The sequence below is a fragment of the Diuraphis noxia genome, unplaced genomic scaffold (genome assembly GCF_037042655.1).
Source record: "Diuraphis noxia isolate RWA-SAM2 unplaced genomic scaffold, SU_Dnox_SAM2 contig0002, whole genome shotgun sequence".
Lineage (NCBI taxonomy): Eukaryota > Metazoa > Arthropoda > Insecta > Hemiptera > Aphididae > Diuraphis > Diuraphis noxia.
The window spans coordinates 30,334,556-30,361,931 of record NW_028301712.1 but is presented as its reverse complement, the minus strand read 5'-3'; the positions used below and the strand labels follow the sequence as shown (position 1 = coordinate 30,361,931).

Genomic DNA, 27,376 nt, shown 5'->3' with positions numbered 1-27,376 from the left:
AAATGCTCACAATAAATTAATTTTTCACCGTAGATTTTTTTACTAACCTTTAATTACTATTATACATCAGATGTTCCAAACATAAATAATTATTATGATAAACACACAAATCTGTTTATATAATATAATATAGGTACTTTATTTCATTTTTTTTAATTTTTTTTTTTTGTTTTCATGTTTTATTCAATTTGTTTCAAAGGAGAACAATAAGAATAATTGATGATAGAAGCTAAGATAAAAAAAAATAATAATATATAAAATGGCAGATTTGACGGATTGTAGAGGCCTCCCAGTGGAGGTACTACGACTAATATAATACTTATTTAAATGTTTATAATTAATATTAGATAACGTTTTAAACATTAAAGAATAATATAGTAGTAATAAATGTAGTCACTAATAATCGATAATTCCATATATTTATAGATCCTGCCGATTTTTCGATATTTTTATCACGTTTAAAGTTGATTCTGCCATCTATTCCACTCGTTATGGGACTTATTGATTGCATATAGATCGATGTCGCATTATAATCTTCAATACCTAAATAATGCAATGTATATTTATTATTTATAATATATTTTTGTTGGCTTATTGACGTAAAAACAAGACTGTCAAGACTTAAGTAGTTTAGTGAAAGACATAATAATAGTTATACAAATACCAGATGACATGAAAAATCACAAAATATTTATTGAATCAATATTAAATTGTGAGTTATATTGTGAGCATATGATTCAATGATTGCTTCATTAACTTTTATTGAATCAATAAATTAATTAATTTTTCATGCAGCCCGACAGAGGCATTCTTATTTTAGGTTAGTTCCTGTATGCGCGTTACACGGCGTAATGTATATGCAATATAGGCACATATTACTGTGTGAGGACTATGATATTTTTGCATAATATTTAGCTAACGTTTTGTAAGGGTTCATTGAAAATAATGGGAAACGAGAATCATTTTTAGTTATCACACCAAGATCTTAAAATATTATGTTATAATTTTATGTTATATTGACATATCATTTTTTTATATTATTATCTTTAACTGGAAATTATCACGTAACTAATTTGAATAGGCTATATTTTTTTACAAACCTAATAATTCGCTGTTTATTCTTTTTTGAAATGTCTGATAATTATTGCCACCATTTGCCAAATAATCGGACATCACTATTGTATAGTTGGCAGTCAACACCAAAGGTTCGAATTTAGGAACGCTACATTGACCACATCGAAGAAACAGCGAAGCGACTCGGTTCCCTGGATTCTGTGTCAAATCATATTCAACTAGAACACCTGAAAATAATGTTTTAATTAAAGTTGTATAGTTCTTAATCTGAGTATAATCGATTATTTTAAGGATATGATATGTTCGGGTAATCAATGGTTGATTGTCTACCCTTATGCACCGCCACTGATTTACAGTATGTTTAATTTGTGCGATCGCTCATTATCAAATTATTTATAAATTTATTTTAGTCATATAAATGCTGAAAAAAATCGACAAGTGGCCCCCTTTGCCCTCCCCTGAATCTGCCACAGATTTTAGCTACAACATACAAGATAAAATAAGTAAATTCTCAAATACTTTTCAGAAACCAAATAAGGTTCAGTAAATATAAAGTTAAATTTATAGAATATAATTATTGTAGTTCATTTAAACTAGTAAATTTTATTTGTCCTACTTACCAGATACTTGTAAAAATTTAGATGTACCATGATTTAATACATAATCAGAAACGCTGTGTTCAAATGATTCTAAAAGCGTAGAACCAGAAATTGTAATTTTGACAAGATTATTTACAAACGGTGTGACATTGATCAACTGTCCCAAAGTGATGTAACCTAATAAAATGTAAATTTTTTATTTTTAATCATAATTTATTAAGCTACAATAATTTAATGATTTCTTTTGATCTGAAAAAAAATTAATTCTATTCAAACTATACCTACATTAAAATGTTGATTTAAAATTAATATTGTTACCATCATGATCAGTTTCGTTAATTGTAGTACGAATACCGCCTGCTTGAACCATCCCAATAGGAGCATCAGTCCAATCCTCATTGTAAACTTCTTTTTTCAAAACATTCTTAAATATCAATCACTTATTAATTAAAATGCAACTTTTAAATTAAATGTAACTTACATAGTATACAAAGGAATCAGCTATCAGGTTTCCTATGTTGCATTCTTCTCCCCGACAAGTGTTTATTAATTCTACGGCTGTACGCCCAATTGTTAAATTTGTAATTCTAGTTACTTGTGGTTTCCATTTATCGACCACATTCATCATTGTTGGATCTACATTTGTATTGGTTTCAGTTATAATTTTATAAATTATAATGTATTACTGTATTATTTCCAAATTTGAAATCACTTGTGAAACTATAAATTAAAAACAGATACTAACCTTGTTTTATTTCATGATTCATTAACGTCGGTGAACCATCGATATTAACTAAGTCACCATTAGAATCAAATTTTAAAACAACTTTGCCAACGTATTTGGTATTTGCGTATGCCTGTAATATTGGTACGGCTTTATTTTTAACGTTAGTCACGTATAGTGGATATGGTCCATATGGTTTTTCAGTGCTGGGTGGAGTGTCTAAAACAGACGTTTTTGATACATAATTTTTAGATTTTATTACAAACTACATAAATTATATTTATTTACACATTATATGCATAGGTGATGTAATACCTATACATATTTGACTAGTAATAATATATTCAATTCGTTTACTAAAAATGCTTACCCGAGTACAAAAATGTATGTGAATGTCCCCCAACAATTATATCTATGTCTTCTACTTCCTTGGCGATTATTTTATCTTTTTCAATACCACTATGGCTAAGGCAAATAATTATATTAACACCATTTTCAAGTAACTTTTTTGTTTCTTTCTTCAAAGATTCTACTTCATCAAAAAATTCAACAGCTCCGGAATTGGAAATGGTCTTAAACATGTTTTAAATTATATTATGATAAGTCTTCATCTGTAATTATTGTTTTCTTATAATTATACTTAAATTAAGAGGGTTATGTAATTATGTAAAGTGATTAGAGATAAATAGTAGAAGAAAACATGTATATTGTATTATCATTATTATGGCGAAGACTTAAATTCGTATAATAATAGCGATTAGTGAGTGATTATTTTATTCATATAGGTTGCATTTTTCAAAAATATTTAGTATGATGGTGAAAATGAAATGTGGTATAAGTGCTTTAAAATACTCAGTAAAAATTGTAGAGCTATTTCGTCACGATCGCCTCATTGAGACGACGTAATAGTATACTGTCCATACAGTCTTTAGGGTCGTGTATTATTACATTAAACTACGTTTAATTACTCGTTAAACACACCTCTGGACCGGACAACTGGGGAGGTATACATTTTCAAACTTCTTATTGTAACGTTAATGTGTTTTTAACAGATTAAAAGATGCTTGTTGCGTTGACTGGGATGTGAGAACAAATCGCATGATTATTTTATCGGCATCTAGTTCTATTTCCTTAGACCTAAGTAGATAGCTATTATATAGAATGTGTCTTAGTGAGAACTATAAGTCATCTTATGCCTCTTCTTCTCATATTATGACTGTAGTACTTTGAGTGGGACTTTATTTAGTACAGAAATATACATACTTAATAATGAATAATATTGGTATACCTACCTATATTAATAGATTATATTGCTTATTTGTATTATATAGGTATACTCGTATATAGTTAATTTCTTTTGGAAACACTCGTTACTCTTTTACGTTTTACAGATGCAGAATAATTACCGGGGTATCTGTTGTCAAACATCCAACGATGCCCACATTTGTATTGTTTATATTGAATATTATTGACGGCAGTACAACATTATTTAATTCCGGTTCTGTCGTCAAATTCAAGTTGGATACTACTGTTGGTATGTCTTGAATTCCGTTTAGGTATGACAAAAGAGTGCTGATACCGTGGTCAAATTCATGATTTCCCAAAGTCTGTAACAAATATCATTAGAAATAGATCGATTTTCTTACTATTAAAGTATCTATTTAACACGACATAGGTTAGTAGATAATGATCATTGACTTAACAATACTATCATATAATACATTTTTACTTATATCATATACCAGGGGCAGCACGATCAATCGCGGTGAACTGGTCGATTTTAAACGATTTTAAAGTCGATCACCCTTTTAGAACTTATATTGTTATACAATAGAAACAGTTACATATACGTTCATATTTTAATTAATATTAGCAATAGTAGACTTATTAATAGTGAATTTATAGTTTTTGAATGGGGGAAATATGCCCTAACCCTTTCACTACTGTGGACGTGTTTACACGTTTTTATCAATTTAAATTATTTGACTAGTCATAGAAGAATAATTAATGTTATAACGGATTATAGATTTTTGAATTGTCTATTCAATGGAAGAAAAATCAAAAGCCTATCACAAAAACTTAATTTGTTATGAACATTTACGTGTTTGACGAAAATCAATGACTTCCATAATGGTAATATTTCTCATCACGAGTGTTTTATCGGTTGATTGTTTAATTTTTAATTTTTCAATTTTCAATTGTATTAAAAATATATTTAAGACTTAAAAATATTGATAAACCTGATGTACAAATGATTTAGTAATTTAATTTACTTAACTAGTGCATTTTGAGAACCACTATCTAAGAGTTATACAATTATCTATAACTACTTAGTTATACTAAGTATCGGTCCAAATTTTTTATCTAAAATTTTTTCTGATTCATTGAGTATTATCTATCTTTATAGGGTAGGTAAAACCATTTAAATAATTTATGAAAAATGATCAGCACACAGCCAGGGGCTTTAGATTTTAGTGATCAGCAGTACCTACTCAAAATACAAGTCATATGTTTGATTTCAAATGTTTCATGGTTTGTATTGGTATTTAGTAATTTTCTTCAGATTTCTATTTAATTTGAACGGTCCTAACAAGCTCAATAAAAGTTCTCAACAGATGTATATAGATATATATCTTGTATACAAGAATGTATACATTTTGCACGGAGATAATTCGGCGCGGGGATATCTTGGTGCCACAGGTAAATTTACATACAATTTTAAAAAGCGGGAAGTGGATGTCACTCTGCTGTACAGTAGGTTACAAGTGGGTTACTGTAATGGATGGAATTAAATTTGAATCCAATGATATTATATCATTGTATACGAAAAACGATTCTGAGCGAAGACGGTTTATCTGTCTAGGATATATTATAAATTATATAGATTATTAAAAATTTTCAAATCTTAGATTTAAAATAAATTTTTTTTATGAATTTCTATCTAAGATAATTTAAACATTGCCGTAATTTTTACGTATTTAATTTAGTCAAAATTTGAACTTTAAATGCTTATAAAAAAAAAAATCGTGCTATGTATTTTTAATATTTTTCAACTGATATTGTTATAATGTGTTAGAAGCCTTGAATTAAATTTTCAAGCTTTTCTACCCAACAAATAAATTTTTATCGATATTTATAGAAAAAAAACCTAAAAAAGTTGAAAAATTAAAATGTCAATAAACAGCTCAAAAAAAATCTAAATATTATTTTGAATATTGTATCAAATATAGAAAATTCAGTGAAAATTTCAAGTATCTGCGGTCATTTGTTTTAGAGTTACACCAAAATAAGAAAATCGCTAAATGTGAAATCCATTACAGTTCATTTGACTTATATAAGCCTATTTAAAAAAAAGTAATATAATCATAAATTAATTGTACAATAGACGATTTGTTTACGGTTATTTTTCATGATGGTAATATTAATATTTTTTATAAAAAAAAAAAAAATGCCACGCCGAAACAGCTGTGCAGAAATGTCTTAGATCCTATTATTTTGAAAAAACGTAATTGTAAACATATTTTTAAAATTTTTGCATAATAATAAAATTAATAACTATAAACAGGTTAGTTTAAAAATCTAATAATCTACAATCACTCAAATGTTGTATACTATCTGATGTACAAACGTTAAACATTGTAAATTTAAATATACCCACTAGTTTATAGTTGATTTAAGTGAAGAAAACGTGTTAGTAAAAAAATAAAATAAAAACGATTACTATAGGGCCAACAACTATATGCCCTAAAAATCTATAAAATATGCATACCTTAAAAATTAACATGCCTTAAAAATTACCAACATAAATTTAAAAAAAAAATGTTATCGTAAGTAATATTCTGTTTTTAATTAAATGATTTATTTTTTAATATATTATTTAGTATTCTATAATACAATTATTGCCAATGATTTAAAGAATTGTGTGGTATTTATAAAGTTTTCGATTTCGGAATTTTAAAACAATCGATATAGTAACAACGTGACGCACGAGTATAAACCACGATCCATGACTGACGACTACGATGATAGGATAAAATATAACGGCATACGGCATATTATAACCTAATGATTTGCGATTAAGATTAGTATACTAACCCATATGGCCATATATTATAACACATGAGTGAAACAAATTATTTTTTTGTGATCCCCGAGTCTTTAAGATCCGAAATATGATTCAAAAATATACAATATACTAAAAAATGCAAATATGTCGAAATATGCAAAATAAAATTTCATACACTGTATCGTTAGGTCAAATTTTGGTATAAACTATAGTTAACTTTTGAACCAATCAATAAAAATATGCAAATGCATATAAGTGTTGCCCCTAACGATTACCATGACGTCGGGTTGCAGCTGATTGATGAAGTCGACCACGGGCCTCCATTCGAAGAACGAGAAGTACGGCGTGCCCTGGAACGTGTCGCCGGCCACCAGGAACAGCGACGGCAAGCCGCTCTCGTTGGCCAATCGCCGTTCATCGCGCACGAATTGGGCGACCCGGGCGAAGCCGCCGTAACAGTGGCCCAGCGATGCGTCGTCTTCGCGGCACTCGTTGCAGTACAGGTCCGTCTCGTCAAACCGGCTGTGCATGTCGTTGGTGTGCAGCAACACTAGGTCCAGGTCGGCCGCGTCCACGGCGAATGCGGCCACGGCCATGGCGGCCAAACACGCGTAGGCGGCTGTCGGTCTCATCGCTCACGCGGAGACGTGTGATGGCGACGATAACCCTACGACACGTAAATGTGCGTGTACGGAGAAGATGCGAGCACGGCGATGGAAATTTTTTTTGAAAAAAAAACAAGCACTGATTGATCGACCGCTCACGCTCTATATTGTAGGTTAATCGATTACACTTCGTACGAGCGATTAAGACCATAAAGTTAAACCTTCGGGAGTAGGTAAAAAAATCTGTCTCAGGACTCCGCACTATTATTATTGTACAATTCAGGCGATTAAACCAAATGTACGAATTGCTATAAAAGACGAATTATCATAGGAATTAAATGCTTTCACAAGTAGGTATAGTATGATAACGATGAACCTGTTTCTACGATACGAAACGACTGATACGCACCAATATTAAAATATATTGTACCTACACACGGAAATTCACCGCCATAAATGGATTTTCACCGACTTAAATGAAGTAATACGAATTAAGTGTCTACACAGTGCATAGGTTTAACGTATATTGAGCTGTTATAACGAACCAATTATATGTACTATTATATATTTATATTAAAGAAAAGTCAAAAAGACAATGAGAGGTGGAGGGTTACCTACACCGCTACACCCCCGCATCTAATCTTCGTTACCAAAATACCAACACTCTTCTCTTGCGTATAACTGTATCTAATGTGTATGTATATGTAACTAATAACTATAGACTATAGTATGGTGACGTATAATACAGAACTAAGTGCACTAATGATACTATATAATTATAAATAATCATTCATGTGATACACTGTTCATAAGTTAATTATTGTTCACATAATAGAAATTAATATTTATTACTGACTTTTGTCTCGTTATTGGCATTGTCTGAAGTATAGGTACGAGTATTACCTATAGAAACAGTAATAATCAGTACCTAATTGTGTGTTCGAGTCGTAGCATGCACCACGTTGGTGATAGATGTGTGTCAATTTTAAGCGTATATCACGTGATAAAAATATAGCTGCTGTATCAGGCCCGGGATAGTGTAAACATAAAAAAATTTAAATAAAATGTATTATATAGTGGAATCTCAACTTCTAGCCATTATTGCACTCCCACCTACTAGTCCAAGGAAGTCCGTCAGATAAATATTTACATTCCGTGAACAGAATAGTATAATATTATGAGATTTAGATAAACAAATATTTTTTTTTATTACAACAAAATGTTTAAAATCGTTCATTTTTGTTTAAATATCCAATTTCCAATTTAATAATAACGATTACCAATTCGTTTGATCAAAAACCTATTATAATGAGATCTATTATTATCAAATAATTAGTCTCAAAGTGTGGATATCGACACCCACAAGGCCACGAATGGCGTACCTATATAAGTTGAGATTTTTAAATAATTTTTGCCCGAAACGTAATTCATATAATAATATTTTCACTTGCTGACGCTATTGTGAGTAATAAATATTCATATACCAAAGTGATTCCTAATGTTCTTACTTGTAGTTTTGAACTATTGTCTATTGCCAAAAAAATTCACATTCGCATTTCATTGTTTACAATTAAATAAACAACAACTATATTTTATGAAAAAAACTATTTAAACAATTGTACATACAATGATGATAATATACTATAATTGTAATATTATGTATAAGTAGTATAATTAGGGCACTAGGTACCTACTTCAGAAGTAATAATTTTTATATTAATCTTAGTCGGGAAATTATAAAGTATCAAACTGTATGGTCTGTATATATCTTATGTGGTAGTGCAAAACTTGTAAAAGGTGGTAAAAACTAAAAACTACGAGTTAAAACATTTTCTGTTCGATTAATAGAACGCAGTGTTTCACAAAGGGTGTGCCGTGAAATTTGAAAGATGTGCCACAACAACTTGAACTTTTTTTATAAAAAAACTAAAATGATTTAAAATAGTAATAATATATTTATTGAAACTTCTGTAATTATCGTATACTTTGTTTTAATAAAGCTCCAAAATTGGAACAGTTTAAGTTCATTAAATTTTAATTTCAATGAACGATCAGATTGAAGTCTTAAAAGTTGTTCTTGTTCAACTAATCCTAGATGTGATATTACATCTGATGCTACTGCAAAAGGATTGCGCACCCAATGATATTCGAACAGGCAAAGATGGGAAGTATTTTTTTATTTTAAAATTATGAGATGATTTATTATCAAATCAGATGTTACTTCTCCATCTGGATCAATATCTGCTATTAATGGAAACATTTGCAGTTGTTTTTTTTATCTACTTGTGATATCCAAAGATTAATTTTCCGTAAAAACCCATTTAATTTATCAGACAATGTTAATATGTTTTCATCTTTACCTTGCATATTGGAATTAAGGATATTTAAATGGTTAGAAATATCAGCTAGATAAGCAAGTTTTTCAGACAATAATGGATTATCTAATTGAGTTACCTATGAAATCGATGTTCGGGTATTATTGAACAATATTGCAACAACTCATTGTTCATTTCATAAAATATGTTTAAAACCTTACCATTTGAGTTTTGATAACCACCGAACTTCAGTATGTAAAACTAAAAACTTTTCAGTATATATACAAGTACAGCTATCAAGAGATAATACTATTATTACCTAATAAAGATAATAATAGTTAATACCCGACATCATTATATACATATTATTATATTATTCGATAAGTAGATAATATTTATCAAAAGTGTGCCGTGACTTATAATAACTAATAATAATGTGCCGCGATGGTACAAAGTTTGGGAACCGCTGAATAGAAGAATACGTACAAATATGATTTTTACAGAGATCTACCTATATATGTAACTAAATTTTGTTCAAATTAATATTTTTCAATTTGTTTTCAATTAAAATAGTTTACAATTATATTACTTATTATAGGTATTAAGGTAAAAAAATAAAAACAATAATTTGAAAAATATTTGGGATCATAAGCGCGACGGCATAAATGATTCATTAAATTTTTAGTAATTGATCTTGCAACACAGCAAAGTTTTTTTAAATTTATTAATTATATTTTATATACATACTAAGAGACATTTTAAAATGCAATGATTTCGGCAAAAGTTGATTTAGGTACCTAATGGCTAATATCAGTATACTAGTAATAATGCTTTATTGTAAAATACATTACTTTAATCATAATGTTATCATAAATTACACTTAGTAATATAATTATAGGTATATTTTGGAGGTATAGCAATGTATTGCTACATTCTACAATTTTTCGTATCGACTCAATGTGTTTATTTATTTTTTTTTTTTGGGTGGGTGGGGTGGGAGGGTTACTTAAATGATAAAATATTTGTTTATAAAATAATGTTTCAAATTTTCAACTTAAATAAACATTTGATTCATTTAATTATGTATTTTCAAGTGTTGATTTGATATAATATTGATAACAGCATAACATAATGATAGTGGAAAAATAAATAACACACATGCGCAGTATGCATGAGGACATGAGATGCATTCCTGTGTTTAGACGCTCCTCTTGAACTCAGCTTACTTTGACCGCTGTAATTGGTTGGAGCTGTCATATAATATGGTAAAAGCCGCGTTCGAGAAAGTTAAGAATAATATTCTTTATCAATGTTCTTTAATATACATCATACAAATATGTAATTTTGAATAATACATAAAAAGTAAAACTCAAGTAAAAACTTCAAGACCGATAAATGCTTACGACTTTTCAATATTAATGTTGACTTTATTTTTGTAATTTAAATTTGAAAATTGCATAATAAATATTAACACATACATTTTACTAAATTAAAAAATTATTTTTAAATTATAAGGAATAAACTTATAGGTACCTACTATTACAATTCAAAACGTAAGCTATGCACGGTACCGTCAGTACCTATAAATATTGGCTTTAGTGAGGAGTGCTTACTGTTTATCAAAACTATATTATTTAAGTAAAAAAATATGATCTGTAAGATTATAGTACAATTTGTTAGGCTAATAATTATTTTTGTATAATTGTATTAATGTATAATATATATAAAAGTCTTAAATGTTAAAAAATAATACTGTAATAATGAATGGAATTAATATAAATTTATAGTTTCGTAAATTTATATTAGATCCAGCTGACTTCTCATTGCCATTAGATATAAATTTGATTCTGCCTTCTATTCCATTTGTTATTGGGCTTATAATTTTGATATACATAGCTGTTGCATTGTAATCTTCAATATCTGAATAAAATATATATTTTATTTTAGATATTTTGGCAATGGTTATGCAAATTAAGCTAACATAAAAGAAAAAAATATTAATTTAAATCTTATTCACTATTTACATTTTGAAAAACGTATAAACTTTAGTTACAATCTTATCCTTGTGTAATATATATATATATATATATATATATATATATACACTAAATATATTAAGGTATTTGTTAACATTTATACAATGTCAAAAAAAAAAAATTAAGAATGTGGAATAAATCTAATTTATACAATTTTAACTTTCACTTTACTTCATAAATTGGTAATATTACCCCCGAGAGTTTGAACTTGTAATAATATTATGTTTGAAAAAATAGTATATTGAAAATTATGAGATTTTTTGTTCTTCTTAGTTCTAGCTGTGTTAATATTATGTTGGATATTTACTTTAAGCTAATAATTATATTGAACGTATTAATAGACAATATAATAAGTAACAATAAACATTTATCTTATCTACTATTACAGAATTAAATTAATAATACATAATAATTTACAAACCTAAAACTTGATTTTTCTTTAATACTTTTTGAAATGTTTTAAAATTATCCCCACCTTCGGCCAAATAATTATTCATCACTATTGTGTAGTTAGCTGTTAACTGTAGAGGTTTGAATTTAGGAACATTGCAATCACCGCATCGAAGTGACAGTGAAGAGACTCGGTTACCAGGACTTTTTTTTAAATCATACTCGACCAGAACGCCTGAAAAACAATATTTTTTTTATCAAAATAGTTATTACCCAAAAATACATATTGTGTTAGCGAAATTGAAATGTTGGTCTTACTTAAGAAGATAAACCCTGAATACCTTAAGTGTCTAAATTAATGTTAAAATTTTGAATTTACCGGATACTTGTAAAAGTTTAGATCCACCTTGATCCTCTACAAAGTCGTAAACGCTTTGTTCAAATGCTTCTAATAGGCTATTACCAGAAATAGTAACTTTAACCAGGGTATTTTTAAACGGCATGACATTGATTAGCTGCCCTAATGTGATGTAACCTGATTAACAGAAAAGTAAAAAAAATAAAAAAAATAATTATATTTTAATTATTAATTACCTAGTACTTGTCTTATTAGTTATTTATCACAGTTGACATTGACTTAAACAAAATCAATTAACCATTAGAAGGTTTGAATAATGTAAAATATCATTTTCTACCGTCTATCATTATTTGTATTAATCAGATTTATTATTATCATGTTTAATATTATTAATTTAATTGTATACTTGTAATTGTCGAACTATAATAGCTGTAGCTGAAAGTTCTAAATAAAAAAAAAAAAAAAAAAAAAAAAAATGTAAAATAAAAATTATAAATGGTAGAATGTAACAAAACAAAATATTGAAATAACTTTTTCATTGGTTTCATTTAGGTACCTTCCTACTAAGAAAAGTAATTAAATAGTAATGTCATTGATATTTACGTTTACGTACCTGATACCTATATACCGTATATAACTTATAAATAGATAGATATCAATTCATAATTGAAATAAAAAATGAATTGAAAATAATCTTTAAGAATAGTAAATACATTATAATGACGTTATAATTATAGGTATAATGTAATATAAATAATAACCATCGTGATCAGTTTCGTTGATTGTAGTCCGAATACCGCCAGCTTGAACGATCCCAATAGGAGCATCAGTCCAATACTCATTATACTTTTCTTTTTTCAGAATATTCTAAAAGCCAGTTAATTATCAAGAAAAATTTAATTTCAAGTTCATTATTACTCACATAATAAACGAAGGAATCAGCTATCAGGTTACCTATGTTGCATTCCATTTGGTGACAACTGTTTATCAACTCAACAGCCGTACGTCCGATTGTAACATTTGTAACATTGGATACCTTAGATTTCCAGTAATCAACCACGGTCAACATTTCTGGATCTACATCATATTATAATACAATGTTTTAAGTCAAAAATCACAAAAACAATTTTTTTTTTTTAATATGTGTATAAACAAAAATAGGATTATAACCTTGTTTTGCTTCATGATTTAATAATGTTGGTGTACCGTCGATATTAATTAAGTCACCATTAGAATCAAATTTTAAAACTAATTTTCCAACGTATTTGGTATTTGCGTAGGCCTGTACTATTGGCACGGTCTTATTTTTAACATTTGTCACGTATAGTGGATATGGTCCATAAGGTTTTTCAATGCTGGGTGGAGTGTCTGAAAAATAAATTGATTGCATAAAGGAATAAAAAAAAAATAAAATAATTTTCATCATAACCCACAAAAATTTTTCTGCTAACCAGTAGATTCAACAGCAGAGAGTATAGGTATTATAAATAGTACATAATATATTTATGAATTTGTTGTATTTTAGATGTTTTATATTTATTATGAAAAAAAAAAATGATATTCATATATTTAAATATTTAAATTGTTAATGAAAACAATTTAAGATAAAAGATGTAAGATATTATACTCTGGCAATCCAACGCTTTATTATTGTATAGAATGCTAACAACTCTATTTAATATATAACTTTTAACATTATCCAATATTGACTGGTTAAAGTTAACATTATCCGGATAATGTTGATATTTCATGTTAATAAACGAAAAATTACGAATTAGCCAAAACGAATGGTTAATGTCTACATTATCCGGGTAATGTCGACTTAATCCAAATGATGTTAACATTAGCGATTAGCCGTAATATATACAATAATATACATATATATGTAATATGTACACGTATATGCTTACTGGTGTACAGAAACGTATGCGAATGTCCACCAACAATTATATCGATGTCTTCCACTTCCCTGGCAATTATTTTATCTTTTTCTATACCACTATGCCCGAGACCAATAATTATGTTGACACCATTAGCTCGTAATTTTTTTGTTTCCTTTTTTAAAGACTCAACTTCGTCAAAAAATTCAACTGCTCCGGTTTTGGATATAGTCTAAAATAATGTTATGTATGATTATGATAAGCACAATATAGTTTATTGTTGGTACTTATAGTTATTTGAGGGTTAAGTATAGCTAAGCTATTATCGAATATAGTAATCTTTTTTACATTTTTTTATTAAATAATGTTTAGCAAATATATTTATACGAGTATTTAAGCATACGTACTTTTTACATTTTAACATAAATATGGTGGATGATGTTTAGAACAGTTTTAAATAGAATGACATTGTTAGAGAAAATAACTTCAACAATGGAGAAGTTGAAACGTTGATAGAAAATCAGATTTTTTAGTGAATTGCCTTTAGGCACTCAAATTGACGAATTTAGCATATTTCCAAACTAATTATTGAATTTATTATTTAACATTCTACATATTAGATATTATTATATAGTATGCGATGCTTATCATCCTCTGCAAACACTGAAAACTTACCTTAAGTTTTTAATATCTTAAATTTATTTGTTACTCTACTCTTTTAGGTTTTGAATGGAGTGAATGATACGCTTTTTCTAATAAAATAACCATTGAGAGAGGTTTAGTAGAAAATTGAATCTAGCTGATAATTTCGGTATGTAAAAATTGAAAATTCTCATTGCTTTATATTATTTATAAAAATAAATGGGAATAAAAGGTGTCAAGTGTACGTCATAATTGAATAAGTCACTGCAAAGTATGTATTAAATTTGAATTCAATAATAAATTATTGCTTCCTTCGAAAAATAATTCTGAGTGAAGACTATCTGTCAGCCTATAATTTTATGATACATTTAAATATTTAATATTTAGATCCCTATTTAAGTAGATAATAAATTTTAGTATTAAGAATACTTGAATATGGCAATTGGCAGGTTGAATTAAATTTTAGTGAAAAATTGCATTGAAAATAGAATAATTGTGTGTATATGAAATATAATATTATAAATTAAAAATACTTACGTAAGTATATTTTTGAATTGTTACAAAATAATTAAAATAATTGTTCATTTTTAAATATTTAATGTTGTCAATATTTTTTATTCAAATATAATTAAAAAATACTTATATTATTTTATATTCTATATTTTTTTATCAGTATTGTTACGTCCCGACTGAACGTCGATTCATACATCAACGTAGAGATGAAATACTGATGTATACAATGTAATAATGTCTTTATTTTAACAATTTATTAAAACTTGATACAAAAATACAGTTTATATGCTATAAAGATGTTGGTGAGCGGTGTTACGACCTTACTCTCAAATATTGTTTTAAATGACAATGAGTGGTTTTACGACCTGCCTCTAAGCGTCTTAAATATCCCTAACCGTCTAGTTCAAATTTAAGAACCATTTGGCTTACATTTTAGAAACCGTCTAGCTTACATTTTAAAAACCGTCTGACGAGCTCTTGTCCCCGTCTTTGTTATATATGATTTGGTCCTTAGGAGTGGTGGTGACTTTCCTATTACATGTCAACATTAAGTCTTGTGATTCAACTTAATATGCTGACCGTTTCGTATCCTTTCACACGGGTCTACAGTCATTTCTGAGAAGAGACGTGTGAAAACAGTTTTATAATTTAATCAATTTTATATCACAACGTTCCTATTGTTGAATAGGATGTGCTTGCTTTTGATATTAATGGCTAATTAGTTTTAGTCACAGTTAATAGGTACTTATTTTATATCACAATTTTGTGATATCTCGTACATATTTTATAGGTACGTAACAGTATGAACTATTTAAAATGAACATTGTATACTTTTTCAAAAACTTTTGTTTGGATAAAAATTTTTTATATATATTTTGGTGACGATTCAATAGGTTATTTGTTTTTGAGTTACACTTGACATCTAATCTGTTTGTACCTGACCACATATAACATGTATATACATATATACATAAGATTTATAAATATTTGACTTATTTGACTTATTACGTGTTTTATTTCAAACAAAAGTTAAAACTTAAATTCAAGTTTAATTCAAGTTTTCCTATAACACAATGTTCTCATATTTTACGAAAAATAAATATTAAGTATCTACATTTATATGATATTTAGTATCATTTAATATTGGACAGACTACAATAATATGGTTGATCATGAGCAGAAGTCAAATTCGGGCCCGGCGTCTATGTTTATTATGTATGAATGTGTGAATTTTGTATGCCTGATCCTAATTTTCAAGGTAATTAGTAATTACATATTCGTATATTCGTTGAGTAACTAAAATACATTCATAAATAATGAGAAGAGACACCGAACCAAAATGTGACAAGTATAAAGCATAACGTATGCTTATGGCGCATCTTATAAATTACGATCAGATACATATTTTACCTAAATTACTTTAAGTCAACCGGTGCTTGAATATCTTTCCTAAATATATAGTTACCTACAGAAAGACGTCTCAAGCAATTATACTTCAATATATAAATAAAGGGCAAACTCGAGTTAGGTCCCAGATTTCAAAAACAGCACGAGTTGGGTCCCGGTATATTTTATGCAAAGGTAGGCAAGTTAATGAAAATAATTAACTAAAATAAATTAAAATTAAAGTTAAGATATAAAATAAACTTGACTCACCATTGATTTTATGGAATACATGATTTGGGACTAGCCTATTTGCGTTACCCATGAGACACCACGCTTGGAGGTTGGCTAGAAGGTAACGATCGGACGTAAAAATTATTAATAATTAGATTAATTTAAAAAAATAAAAATATTATATATTATTTAGTAATAAATTTTTTTATGCTAGGGAATAAATTTAAATAACACTTCTTTTACAAAATTAAACCTGTTCAATTCTCCACTGGTAAAAGAAAGCATCTTTTCTCTTAAATTTTTTTCTTTTTCTGCAGTTTTTTTATTTGGCTGTGTGGCTGAGCTCCGAAGTGATACGTAAATTTCACTTTGAATCCCTAGTAAAATTTCAATTAAAAAAAAAATGTTAGGGTGAGCTGCACTGATGCTAGCATTTAATTTTACATGACAACTTTCACAGCTATTTGTGGTTGCTGCAAACTCGGCCCAAATATTCGGTGGAAATAATGCATCTTCCTCTATGCAGTGGCGTGGCGAGGTAAAAGTTACATGTGGGCGAAGTAGACTTAAAGAGGCCCTTTTAAAAATTTTTTTAACTTCTGTCATATTTCTCTATGGTTAATTATAAAACCCTATAGAACGCGAGGCCCTTTGAGGTGTGAGGCCGTGGGCAATGGCCCACACCGCCCACGCCTAGCGCCGCCACTGCCTCTATGTACACTTTTAGTAGATAATCGCAAAATTGATCGACAGTTGCATTTATAGGTTTGATAGTCATCAAGTCATCAATAAAACAATCAAACACCTCCTCTGGTTTCAAAAATGGTAAACCAAAAACACACTTAAGATAGTCACTTATATCGTTATTGGAACTTTTATACGCCTTTGATAGCCTAAGCTGTTCAATTTTTTGCCACCAACCTAACCTTATTAGAAGGACATCGTCCATCATTGATTGCATCGTGTTATACGTCTTATAAAAATAATATACGAGTACAATATATTCAGTGCCGGTGGAAGGCCTGTGCGACCGGCACTGATAATATTACCGTGTACCCAATTCGAGTATTATCAAATAATACCGCGGACCCAACTAGTGTTTTTTTTTAAGGGATCAAATATCTCGGGACCCAACTCGCGTTTTCCCTAAATAAACATTTATCCTTTATAATCTAAAGTACCTATATTATAAAACACATAGGTAAGTAAATTAATTCATAACCTAATCTGACCATGTAAGAACTGGAATACAAAAATACAGAAGTACTACCTATTGTCTATAATTATATTACTTATAATTTATAAGGCGATTCTGACAAAATGTAATATGGTATCCCATATACAGTTTTCAATACGTGAAATGCACAAATAACGTAATTGTAAAAATACTGCATTAATTTAGTGTATTATCTCTAATTAGAATCATTAGTGATATAAAAATATATAGAACTAACCAGATATAAAAAATAAATAAATATTATAATGTTTTAAGGTAAATAAATATTTCAATGATGAAAGTTGAAATAATTACCAATACAATATACATAATAGGTACCAAATAATTTCTATAAATATATTATTGATCATTTACCGATAAATTATAATTGTAAATTAAATAATAATTACCGGTGTGTCCGTTGTTAAATATCCAACAATTCCCACTTGAGTTTTATTTATTGTAAATACTAACGATGGCAAAAGATATTTATCCAAGTTTGGTTCTGCCGTTGTGTTCAAGTTGGATACTACTGTTGGTATATTTTTTATTCCTTCTAGGTAAGACACAAGATTATCGATACCGTCGTCAAACTCGTGATTCCCTAAAGTCTGAAATGAAAGTGAAAAATATAATTTATTTTCAACGTATTTAGTATGGTATATTTTTACAACTTGGTAGTTTAAGACTTTGACAAATTTGCTTGAACATATTTCAAACTTTTATTTTAATTCGAGAATAGAGATTAATACAAAATAACAAATTAAGAGAAATGAAATCCTCCATCCTCTTTTGGATGCACGATATGTCACTCTCACGCAGACATCAAATCACCATCGACAGACTACGAATTGGCCTCACATTTTACACTCATGAGCATTTAATGAACAAAAAGGAACTACGGATACGCACCTTATGTAACACCACAATCACTATAAAACATCTTTTAACTGAATACTTCTTCACAAAAGACGCCAGACAAAAACTAATGCTCCCCAACAATCTGTGTGAAATACTTGCACCAAACAAAGAGAGAACATCATCACTTTAAGAATTTCTCAAAGAGACCAACCTTCTGCATAAAATATAATAGCAATAGCAAGACTTAGAATATCACACAAAATGTAAACATATTTCTCTTAAAACTTATTGTATCAGTTTTTCACCAATTTACAATTTATTATTTTATAAAAATTAAGTAAACTATAATATGTACTTTGAAACGCCAATAACCCCGATAGTTGAGACGTATATGTAAAATAATAAAAAAAATGTATTTTAATGCATTATAACTTAAGTTATTAATTATTTTCATGAGCCATCATAGTCGATGACTGAAGGCTAATAAAAATAAAAATAAAAAAAATTTAAAATTATTATAATACTGCGAGACAAAAATATTAAATAATATAGGGGATAATATGCCATCCTACGGTACGCCTGTCTTTATTGTTGAGATATTTGAGAAGACTGAGCCGTATCGAATTTGGAAACGACGATTGTCTAGATATGATTTTATTAACAGGAAAATTGCGAAAGGAAAGCATTTCCGGAGTGTAAATAACAAACCCTGGTGCCAGACCCTGTCAAATGCTTGGGAGATGTCTTTTTGTCTATAGAGGAGGAGATAGCATCCACGACTCTGTGAACTTGGTGAATTATGCTATGCTTGCATTGAAAACCAAATTGAGATTGAGGGAGAATATTATTGAGGATGATGTGTCAGGATAAACGTTTAAGAATGAATTTTTCGCAGATTTTGGAGAAAAAGGGCAAGAGAATAATAAATTATTGGCCTGAAAGAGGCAGGGTTATCGGGTGCCTTACCGAGTTTAGTGAGTTTAATGTGAGAAAATTTCCATAATATTGGAAAGTAAGAAAGTCTTATGATTGAATTTATTATGCAAGTTAGAAATACTATGGCTTTTTTTGGAAGTCATCTAGCAACTTCTCCTGTTTTAGATCGTATCCGGGTGATTTTTTATTTGGGTATTTTGAGATTGCGAATTTTACCTCGTTTGGAGTGACAAATTTTTCTAGTTGGCTTTCTGGAAGAGGAGAGTTTAGAAATGCGTTAACTCGGTTGCTGTGATAGAGATCTATTAATGTCAGTGTAGCTAGAAAATATTTGACAGATGTTTTTGAAACAATTCCACTTTATCAGAATCTGAGATAGCAAGCGTGTTATCACTTTTTTTTTAAAGGTATGGTTTAATTATGGCCATAATCTTGACATTTTAGCATTGTGGAATTGTGTGAAGTTTGTACGGTTCTTCTACCTTAATTTTTGTGTATAGGAGTGAAGTTAATTTGAATATTTCTGTAGATTTTGCAGATTGAGGCAGGTCAATGAAAAATAACGGAAGTAATAGTTTGGTATTTTTGCGAAGTACTTGAGTTACTTGTTGTACTTCGAATGGAATATCTATAAGGTCTTTTTTTAATTCATCGACTGTGGTTGATGGATAAATATTTCGAATGACAGCTTGAATAGATTAATCTTGATTAAGTTGGTAAGTATGAAAAAGAGCATTATTATTTTTTAGGTAATGTACTAATGTTCTATATGCCTCTTGAGAAGCAGTTTGTATTTTTAGTTGGTCTGTTGATGATTTACAATAAAAATTGTCTTTACCAATAAGTTGACTTAGTTCAGTACAGAACCTGTTATACTCAGTAATCCCTCTCATAAAGATTGGGGGTGGTGATTTGGAAGAAGTTTCGTCATGTGGATGTTTGTTTTTGGTTCTGAGTGGGTAACAAAAATATCTCTTCACTGTCGTTTGGTGATAAGAGTTGGTATCGGTTTGCTGTGATAAAAAGTGGTTTGCGTTTATTTGTATTCATTATTTGAGATGTTGGAGATGAATCGGAAGTATCTGTAGTGGAAGATAAGTTCCTCTTGCTTGATTTATAGTTTTAAATTTCCCAATTATCGTTATTATTAACATTTAGCGGTAGAGAGCTTGAATCTGACTTTGTGATATTTTTATTAACGAGTTTAATCGGAGTAATTACATTGTTAGATTTTGTTTTTTTTTTATTGCTATTGCCGGGTGAAGACATGTATATGAATTTAAATATTTATTTAATTGCCTTATAAAGCTATATGATATAATAGCCGGTTTTGGCCAGACAACCTTCGGATAAGTGATACGGCATGTCGGCATCTGTTACGAATTGAGTGTTAATCAAGTTTATTTTGCGAATTAGAGACAAAATTATAACTATAACTTTACTAAACGCGATTAGATAAGCGAAACTCAATGCGCGGCGTAGGTGTACACTGAACGAAGGCCAATGCAGAACTAAAAAAAAAACCACTTCAATATACATTTTTTGGTAGTAATAATAATATGTAAGTCACATAAAATATTTTTATAGGTATGACTTAAAATTGTATGATTTATTTAAAGTGTTGTTCATTCAGACGAAAGCACGACATTAGAATGCGTATAATAATGGGATAGTATAACACAACGCTATTGAGAAATATCCATGTTCTTTAAAATCACTTTAATTTTCAATAACTGATTAATAATGAGTAAGTGTTTCTAGCTTGTAATTTTAACATTTGAGCATTTAATTATTCAATACGAAACAGTGTCGTAGCCAGAATATTTTTATTTATTTTTTTTTTTTTTGGGGGGGGGGGGGGGACTTTTTTTCTCAAATGTTTGAAATGCTAGAATACCTGATTACCACCTATTACTTTATGGCACCTTTGTTTATAAAGTGTTTACTACATGCTTATTTTTTAAAGACTACAATAATTATTACATGTAACAGCTATGGCACCACCCATACATTTAACATAGTAAAGTATTAATATTATTGTAAACCATAGATTGATAGATTAATATATTAATTAATATAGGCATTTAGCTATATTAATATCATTATATCAATATTATCATTTATCAAAACATATGTGTTTTAAACATAACATTTCATTTTTTGTTCAAATGTTATTACTATTTACTAACAAGAATATAAGATCATAACATAACTTTTAAGTTTTATCAAACATATAAAAGAAAAAAAGTTTTAGCTGACCTTACACAAATGACGAATGGGATAGTTAAAACCAAAGGAGATTAATGGAGCACTAGAGCATTTAATCAAATTTAAATGATTATAAATGCAACAACATATTCCTTTATTAGATTCTGAACGGAGTGATGAATGTATTGATTTTACAATGATGGTTTTTTTTTTGTGTGTGTGTCTGTGTACAGCATAATTAGTCAAAATAATGTTTCAATTTCAAACTTTGGGGGTGGTTTCCGATGGAAAAGTGAATATCTTTGGTGCATTATAGAGGTTAAAAGTAAAAATTTTCAAAAAATTTTCAAAAACCAAAAAAAAAGTAACAGAAAAACGGGAATTTTACGCAAAACCAGTTTTCGACCAAATCGATTTATTTATATGGTTGTAATTCAAAAACTAATCACTGTAAAATGTAAATACTTGAAATTTTCATCAAATGTTTATGTTAGTGTTATCTATATACAGTTTAATTTTAAAATGTTTTTGACTTTTTTGAGTTATTTTTAGACCACTGAAATTTTCGATTTTTATGAGAATTTTTTTGGAAGTGTCGGTAAAAAAATTTCGGATGACCAAAAATACTTTCTATTTCTTTGGCTCAATCAAAATACTTGAAAATTTAATACAAAGTTCCACATAAGTTATTCTTATAGTGATTAAAAAATTATAAGAATGCATATGCACAATTTTTTTTTATTAATTAGCATTTGAAGTTAAAATATTGACAAAAATTCGTCAAAACCATGAATATTTGCAAATTATTTTGTAGTTCAAAATTCATAAAATTGTTTGTATTTATATCTAAGGTTATAAAATTCTACACTAAGTTTTCCATAAGTTTTGCTTCAAATAGCTATAGAGAAAATTTGAAGCGTCATTATGATGGGAAAAATGTTTTGAGCTTTTGAGTTTTAAATGTTTGTGAAATTGCGTACCTAACGATTACGATTTATCCTCAAACCCGGTATATATCTATGATAATATAAGGTATTATGAATTATGATAACTACATGCAATGTTTTTGGAAAAATTGATTAACCATGCCTCATGCAAAATGCGTCGTAATTGAAAAATAAAATATTGGTTTCAAAATAGAATAATATATGACAATATTTAAATATAATATACCCTAGACTGACAAATCATATCTGTTCAGAATCGTTTTTCGTATACAATGATACCTATCATTACATTCAAATTTAACCTACCCTAGTCAGAGGTCCACCCCGCCCCCTAATGTACAGCAGAGCGACATCCACTTACCCGATTTTTTTAAAATAAAGTTAAACAAATCGGTTAAAAAAATTTAAATATTACAAATAACAAATTATTTTTTTACAAAGTATTGTGAAGTAGTAACAATAACCAACTAAAAAAAAAGATTTCGGGGGGGGGGGGCGTGCCCCCAGTGCCCCCTCTCTGGCTACGGCACTGATACGAAATATCTAAATATTGGTGGTATTAAAATATAGCTGTCATGCATTGGAGAGTTGTTTCTTGGTAAATAAATTCATGAGTATTAATTTTTGTAACTTAAAGATAACTTTATTTTATGGCTTCCACTTGAACTGATTTTTAAGTATATTAGGTAGGATATTATATTTTTCTTACAACACTCCACTTGTATTTGTACAAGTTTCAATTTGTTAATGTAGTACAAAATATCTATACCAAGAGAAAATTAAAATTTGGTATAACAGACTAAAATACCACCCGTAATATTGAATTTTTTTATATAATTTATTGACTCGCTCCCTACACGAATATAGGAAAAAAAGACCAAAGAAAAAAATAACAAAATAAAATAAATTTAACGTTTGTTAAATGACCATCAAAAACCACTGTACGGAATCGTATTTCATCAATGTTACTTACGAATTTCACTATTACAGGTTGTTAGGAACTTAGTAAGTTAGTATGCTATTTCACAATACAAAGTATGAACTAAAATTATTAGAATGGTGGCATAATAAGAATTTTAAAATGTGGAAATATGCCCTTAAAAATATACATTAATCCTAGTAACCAGAATATAGTATATTATATTAGTATTACGTACGAATCAGGACCAATAGAAAAATGAGAAAAAATAATTGTAAGCTTATAATAAGCGGCGGCAGCAGTAAATGTACTCTAAAAGTATAGGTAATGAATGTGCAATATTTTGTATTTCTCGACAAAGAAATTTTGACGAAATATTTATTGTTTCAACTTTCAAACAAACCTTTGAATGCTCCTTTCTCTTTTTCCAAAGGAATTTTAAATTTCGTTCTCATTCCACCATATCCAATTTCTCATTTTGATATTCCGTTTAACATTATAGGTACTTATACGCAATTAGATACCGTATTATTATTCGTTTGGGGAATGAGCATCTAATCTTTTTTTAAATTATTATTATCATCAAAGATTAGCGCAGACTTTGGTCGCAGGGTATTCAGCTGATAAAATGTGCTCTTTAAAAATATAAATGCTTACCTATACCATTGTCTTAAAAATGTTTATGATAGGAATAATAATTACCATCATTGATTTGTATTATATAATTTATGTATAATATTAGCTGATTCCCTGCACTTTGTTTGCCTTTAATAATGCGTTTTGTGAAAAAAAAAATCTTATTTCATTTTACGGGACAGATGACGCCACTATCCAGTTAATTTCTATTTTAGGCGTCTGTATAACCAGATCGTCGCTCAAGTGGCACTATCGGCGACAGTCTTAATCGCGTGCACAATTTTATCTTTATCTATTTCATAAGCAGAAGTTAGGCCTATACAACTACGCTTATTAAACCTATTCCGCGATGTATTCTTTTATTTAAAAAAGATACTAAATCGGATGAGTGGTTTCTGAGAACATGCGTAACAAATATTACTATTTTATATACTTACGTTTTATATATACAGATTATATTTTTATTGAAAGGGATAATATAATTTCAGGATTCTTGTCACTTAATTGAACTGTTGTATAAATATCGAACATGGCTGCATGTTATTTCTATTTTTATCATTCTAAAATGGATTATTTTAGTTAGGTAATCTAACCTAAACCTAACAGTGGTGCACACTGGGGCGGGTCAGGGGTGACGACTGACACTCTTCAGAAAATTGGTTGGTGACTGGGTGAGTATGACTGGTTCTGGGTGAATTCGGATGTTATTTTGATAAATAGTTGTTTAATTTATTATTAATTGTATAAAAAGTATAAACTCAGATTTTACTTGTGGGGTGGGTGGGTACCGCGAGATATATATTTTCGACACCCTTGTGAAAAATCTACTGTGCGCCACTGAAACCTAACCGTCTAAAAAAGAGCGCTTTATTCCACGTACCCCGCGCGCACGCTAATTATTATTATTAATATTACTATTACTACCATCTATCTTACATTTTAGCGATTCAAATTTATTTTGATTTCATAATTGTGTACATCTATTGTTCTCAACTATGTCAATTGAGTCTAATTTATTGTCAAGCTTTATTGTGTACTATCCAGCCCATTGATTAGATATAGACATATAGTAAATAAATAATAATAATAATCAATAGCTACCATGACGTCTGGACGGAGCTGGTTGATGAAGTCGACGACGGGCTTCCAGTGGAACAGTGAGTAGTAAGGCGTGCCCTGGAACGTGTCGCCGGCCACCAGGAACAGCGACGGCAAGCCGCTCTCGTTGGCCAATCGCCGTTCATCGCTCACGAATTGGGCGAGCCGGGCGAAGCCGCCGTAACAGCGGCCCAGCGACGCGTCGTCTTCGCGGCACTCGTTGCAGTACAGGTCCGTCTCGTCAAACCGGCTGTGCATGTCGTTGGTGTGCAGCAACACTAGGTCCAGGTCGGCCGCGTCCACGGCGAATGCGGCCACGGCCACGGCGGCCAAACACGCGTAGGCGGCTGTCGGTCTCATTGCGCGCACGCGGTGACGTGTGATGGCGACGATAACCCTACGACACGTAAATGCGCGTGTACGGAGAAAATATGCGAGCACGGTGATGAATTGAATATTTATTTTTAGAAAACAATATAATCGTTCGGTATTCCTCAGTTCTAATGTTGAACCAATTTTGTTTTATCGGACGGATTAAGTTTATAAAGTTCAACTTTCGGTAGTTGGTGAAAAAAACTGTAATAGGTATACCTGCAGTGCTCGGAACTACTTATAGGTACTCGTGTAACACACTAAACCAACGAATCGCCAGGAACAACGAACTATCATACGGATTTGAATGTTTTCAAAAGTTTGGCAACCTATATATTCAAACGATCCGAAAGTCTGCAATGTTCCTCCAATATTATATTATACTATTATTATAGGAAACGTGACCGCGAACGACGACGCGTCTGCCTAACCAGATCGTCGTTCAAGTGGCACATCGGTGACAGCCTTTTTCGCGTGCACAATGTTTATATTTCCCAACGTACGCGATAACTGTGCGTGACAATCGATTCGATAATCTGGCGTACTAAACAATCGAAAAACGCCACGCTCCGGTGTAGCGTTTCGAGTAGCGACTTGGCGACTGCCGTTTTGCTAGAATTCACACGATTGCCACGTTAAAACAAATAGGAATTATGGCGCCGAAGCGTCATCGGGCACCCGTCGAGTATTTAGTTATTTTATTATTATTATTATGTTTATTCAATTTTGTCGACTGACGTGCGCCACGTGATCTATGGACAAATCCGAACGAATGTTGTGCGTGTCGCGCTTTAAATTTTAAACCACTCACAGCTGCTGCAATCGAGGTGACAATATTACGAGTGCCGTTACACGTATACATTGTTTGCTTGTTTTGTTGGTAGAAGAGACTAGCTACAACGGTGTTTTTTCGTTTCTGTTTCGTTTTATTAAATTAATCTTTTAAAGCTATCTATTTTGTAATATTAACGGTGTCTCGTGACGATGATAACGATGTCCTTTTCGCCCTGACATCGATGACGAACGATGATGGCGGGTATACAGCAAAACACCGCTTAATCAAACCATCCCTCAAGCGGCACTACTGGGCACTGGCGACGGCCTTTTCCGCATGCACAATATTAATATTTTGTATCGCTTGTGATAAATTTGACGTGATAAGACCAGGTTAAGGAACATCGTAAATTGTGCAATTTTACATAATAGGCACTCATGTAATTCGAAATATAAAGTTTTGACGTAAATTATAATAGCAATAATAGGCATTTAAATATTTAGTACAATAAGCCTATAAATTGTATTTCAATATATTATGTATTATCTAAGCATTTGAATTTGCAATTTTAATGATTTTACTCACAAAT

General features: G+C 29.8%; 2 protein-coding genes across 3 annotated transcripts; both read right to left on the bottom strand.

The window, feature by feature from the left end:
- Window positions 1-114: 114 nt before the first annotated feature.
- Window positions 115-7,768, bottom strand: LOC107164190 (protein 5NUC-like). Its single transcript, XM_015511921.2, has 9 exons — window positions 6,739-7,768; window positions 3,804-4,004; window positions 2,768-2,969; window positions 2,419-2,616; window positions 2,155-2,309; window positions 1,992-2,097; window positions 1,695-1,850; window positions 1,101-1,301; window positions 115-543 (listed from the first exon to the last, which is right to left on the bottom strand). The coding sequence occupies exons 1-9, from the start codon at window positions 7,093-7,095 to the stop codon at window positions 356-358; spliced, it is 1,764 nt and encodes a 587-aa protein (XP_015367407.1). The 5' UTR covers window positions 7,096-7,768; the 3' UTR covers window positions 115-355.
- A 3,021-nt stretch (window positions 7,769-10,789) lies between these two features.
- LOC107164185 (protein 5NUC-like) lies at window positions 10,790-26,624 on the bottom strand. 2 transcript variants are annotated; one of them, XM_015511915.2, is made up of 9 exons: window positions 25,644-26,624; window positions 18,446-18,646; window positions 14,078-14,279; window positions 13,338-13,535; window positions 13,090-13,244; window positions 12,929-13,034; window positions 12,189-12,344; window positions 11,841-12,044; window positions 10,790-11,303 (listed from the first exon to the last, which is right to left on the bottom strand). In XM_015511915.2, the coding sequence occupies exons 1-9, from the start codon at window positions 25,998-26,000 to the stop codon at window positions 11,116-11,118; spliced, it is 1,767 nt and encodes a 588-aa protein (XP_015367401.1). In that variant the 5' UTR covers window positions 26,001-26,624; the 3' UTR covers window positions 10,790-11,115. The 2 variants fall into 2 exon arrangements, with proteins under 2 accessions (XP_015367401.1, XP_089075582.1); XM_089219456.1 differs by lacking the exon at window positions 25,644-26,624 and adding an exon at window positions 21,176-21,307.
- Window positions 26,625-27,376: the final 752 nt, after the last annotated feature.

Excerpts from the sequence above, each read along its gene's own strand:
- LOC107164190 (XM_015511921.2), bottom strand. The coding sequence starts at position 7,095 with ATGAGACCGACAGCCGCCTACGCGTGTTTGGCCGCCATGGCCGTGGCC. Across the intron at positions 2,098-2,154 it reads CTGATTCCTTTGTATACTAT|AATGTTTTGAAAAAAGAAGT; the intron begins GTAAGTTACATT and ends TTGATATTTAAG. Across the intron at positions 1,851-1,991 it reads TAACGAAACTGATCATGATG|GTTACATCACTTTGGGACAG; the intron begins GTAACAATATTA and ends ACATTTTATTAG.
- LOC107164185 (XM_015511915.2), bottom strand. The coding sequence starts at position 26,000 with ATGAGACCGACAGCCGCCTACGCGTGTTTGGCCGCCGTGGCCGTGGCC. Across the intron at positions 13,245-13,337 it reads AAATCATGAAGCAAAACAAG|ATCCAGAAATGTTGACCGTG; the intron begins GTTATAATCCTA and ends AATATGATGTAG. Across the intron at positions 13,035-13,089 it reads CTGATTCCTTCGTTTATTAT|AATATTCTGAAAAAAGAAAA; the intron begins GTGAGTAATAAT and ends ACTGGCTTTTAG.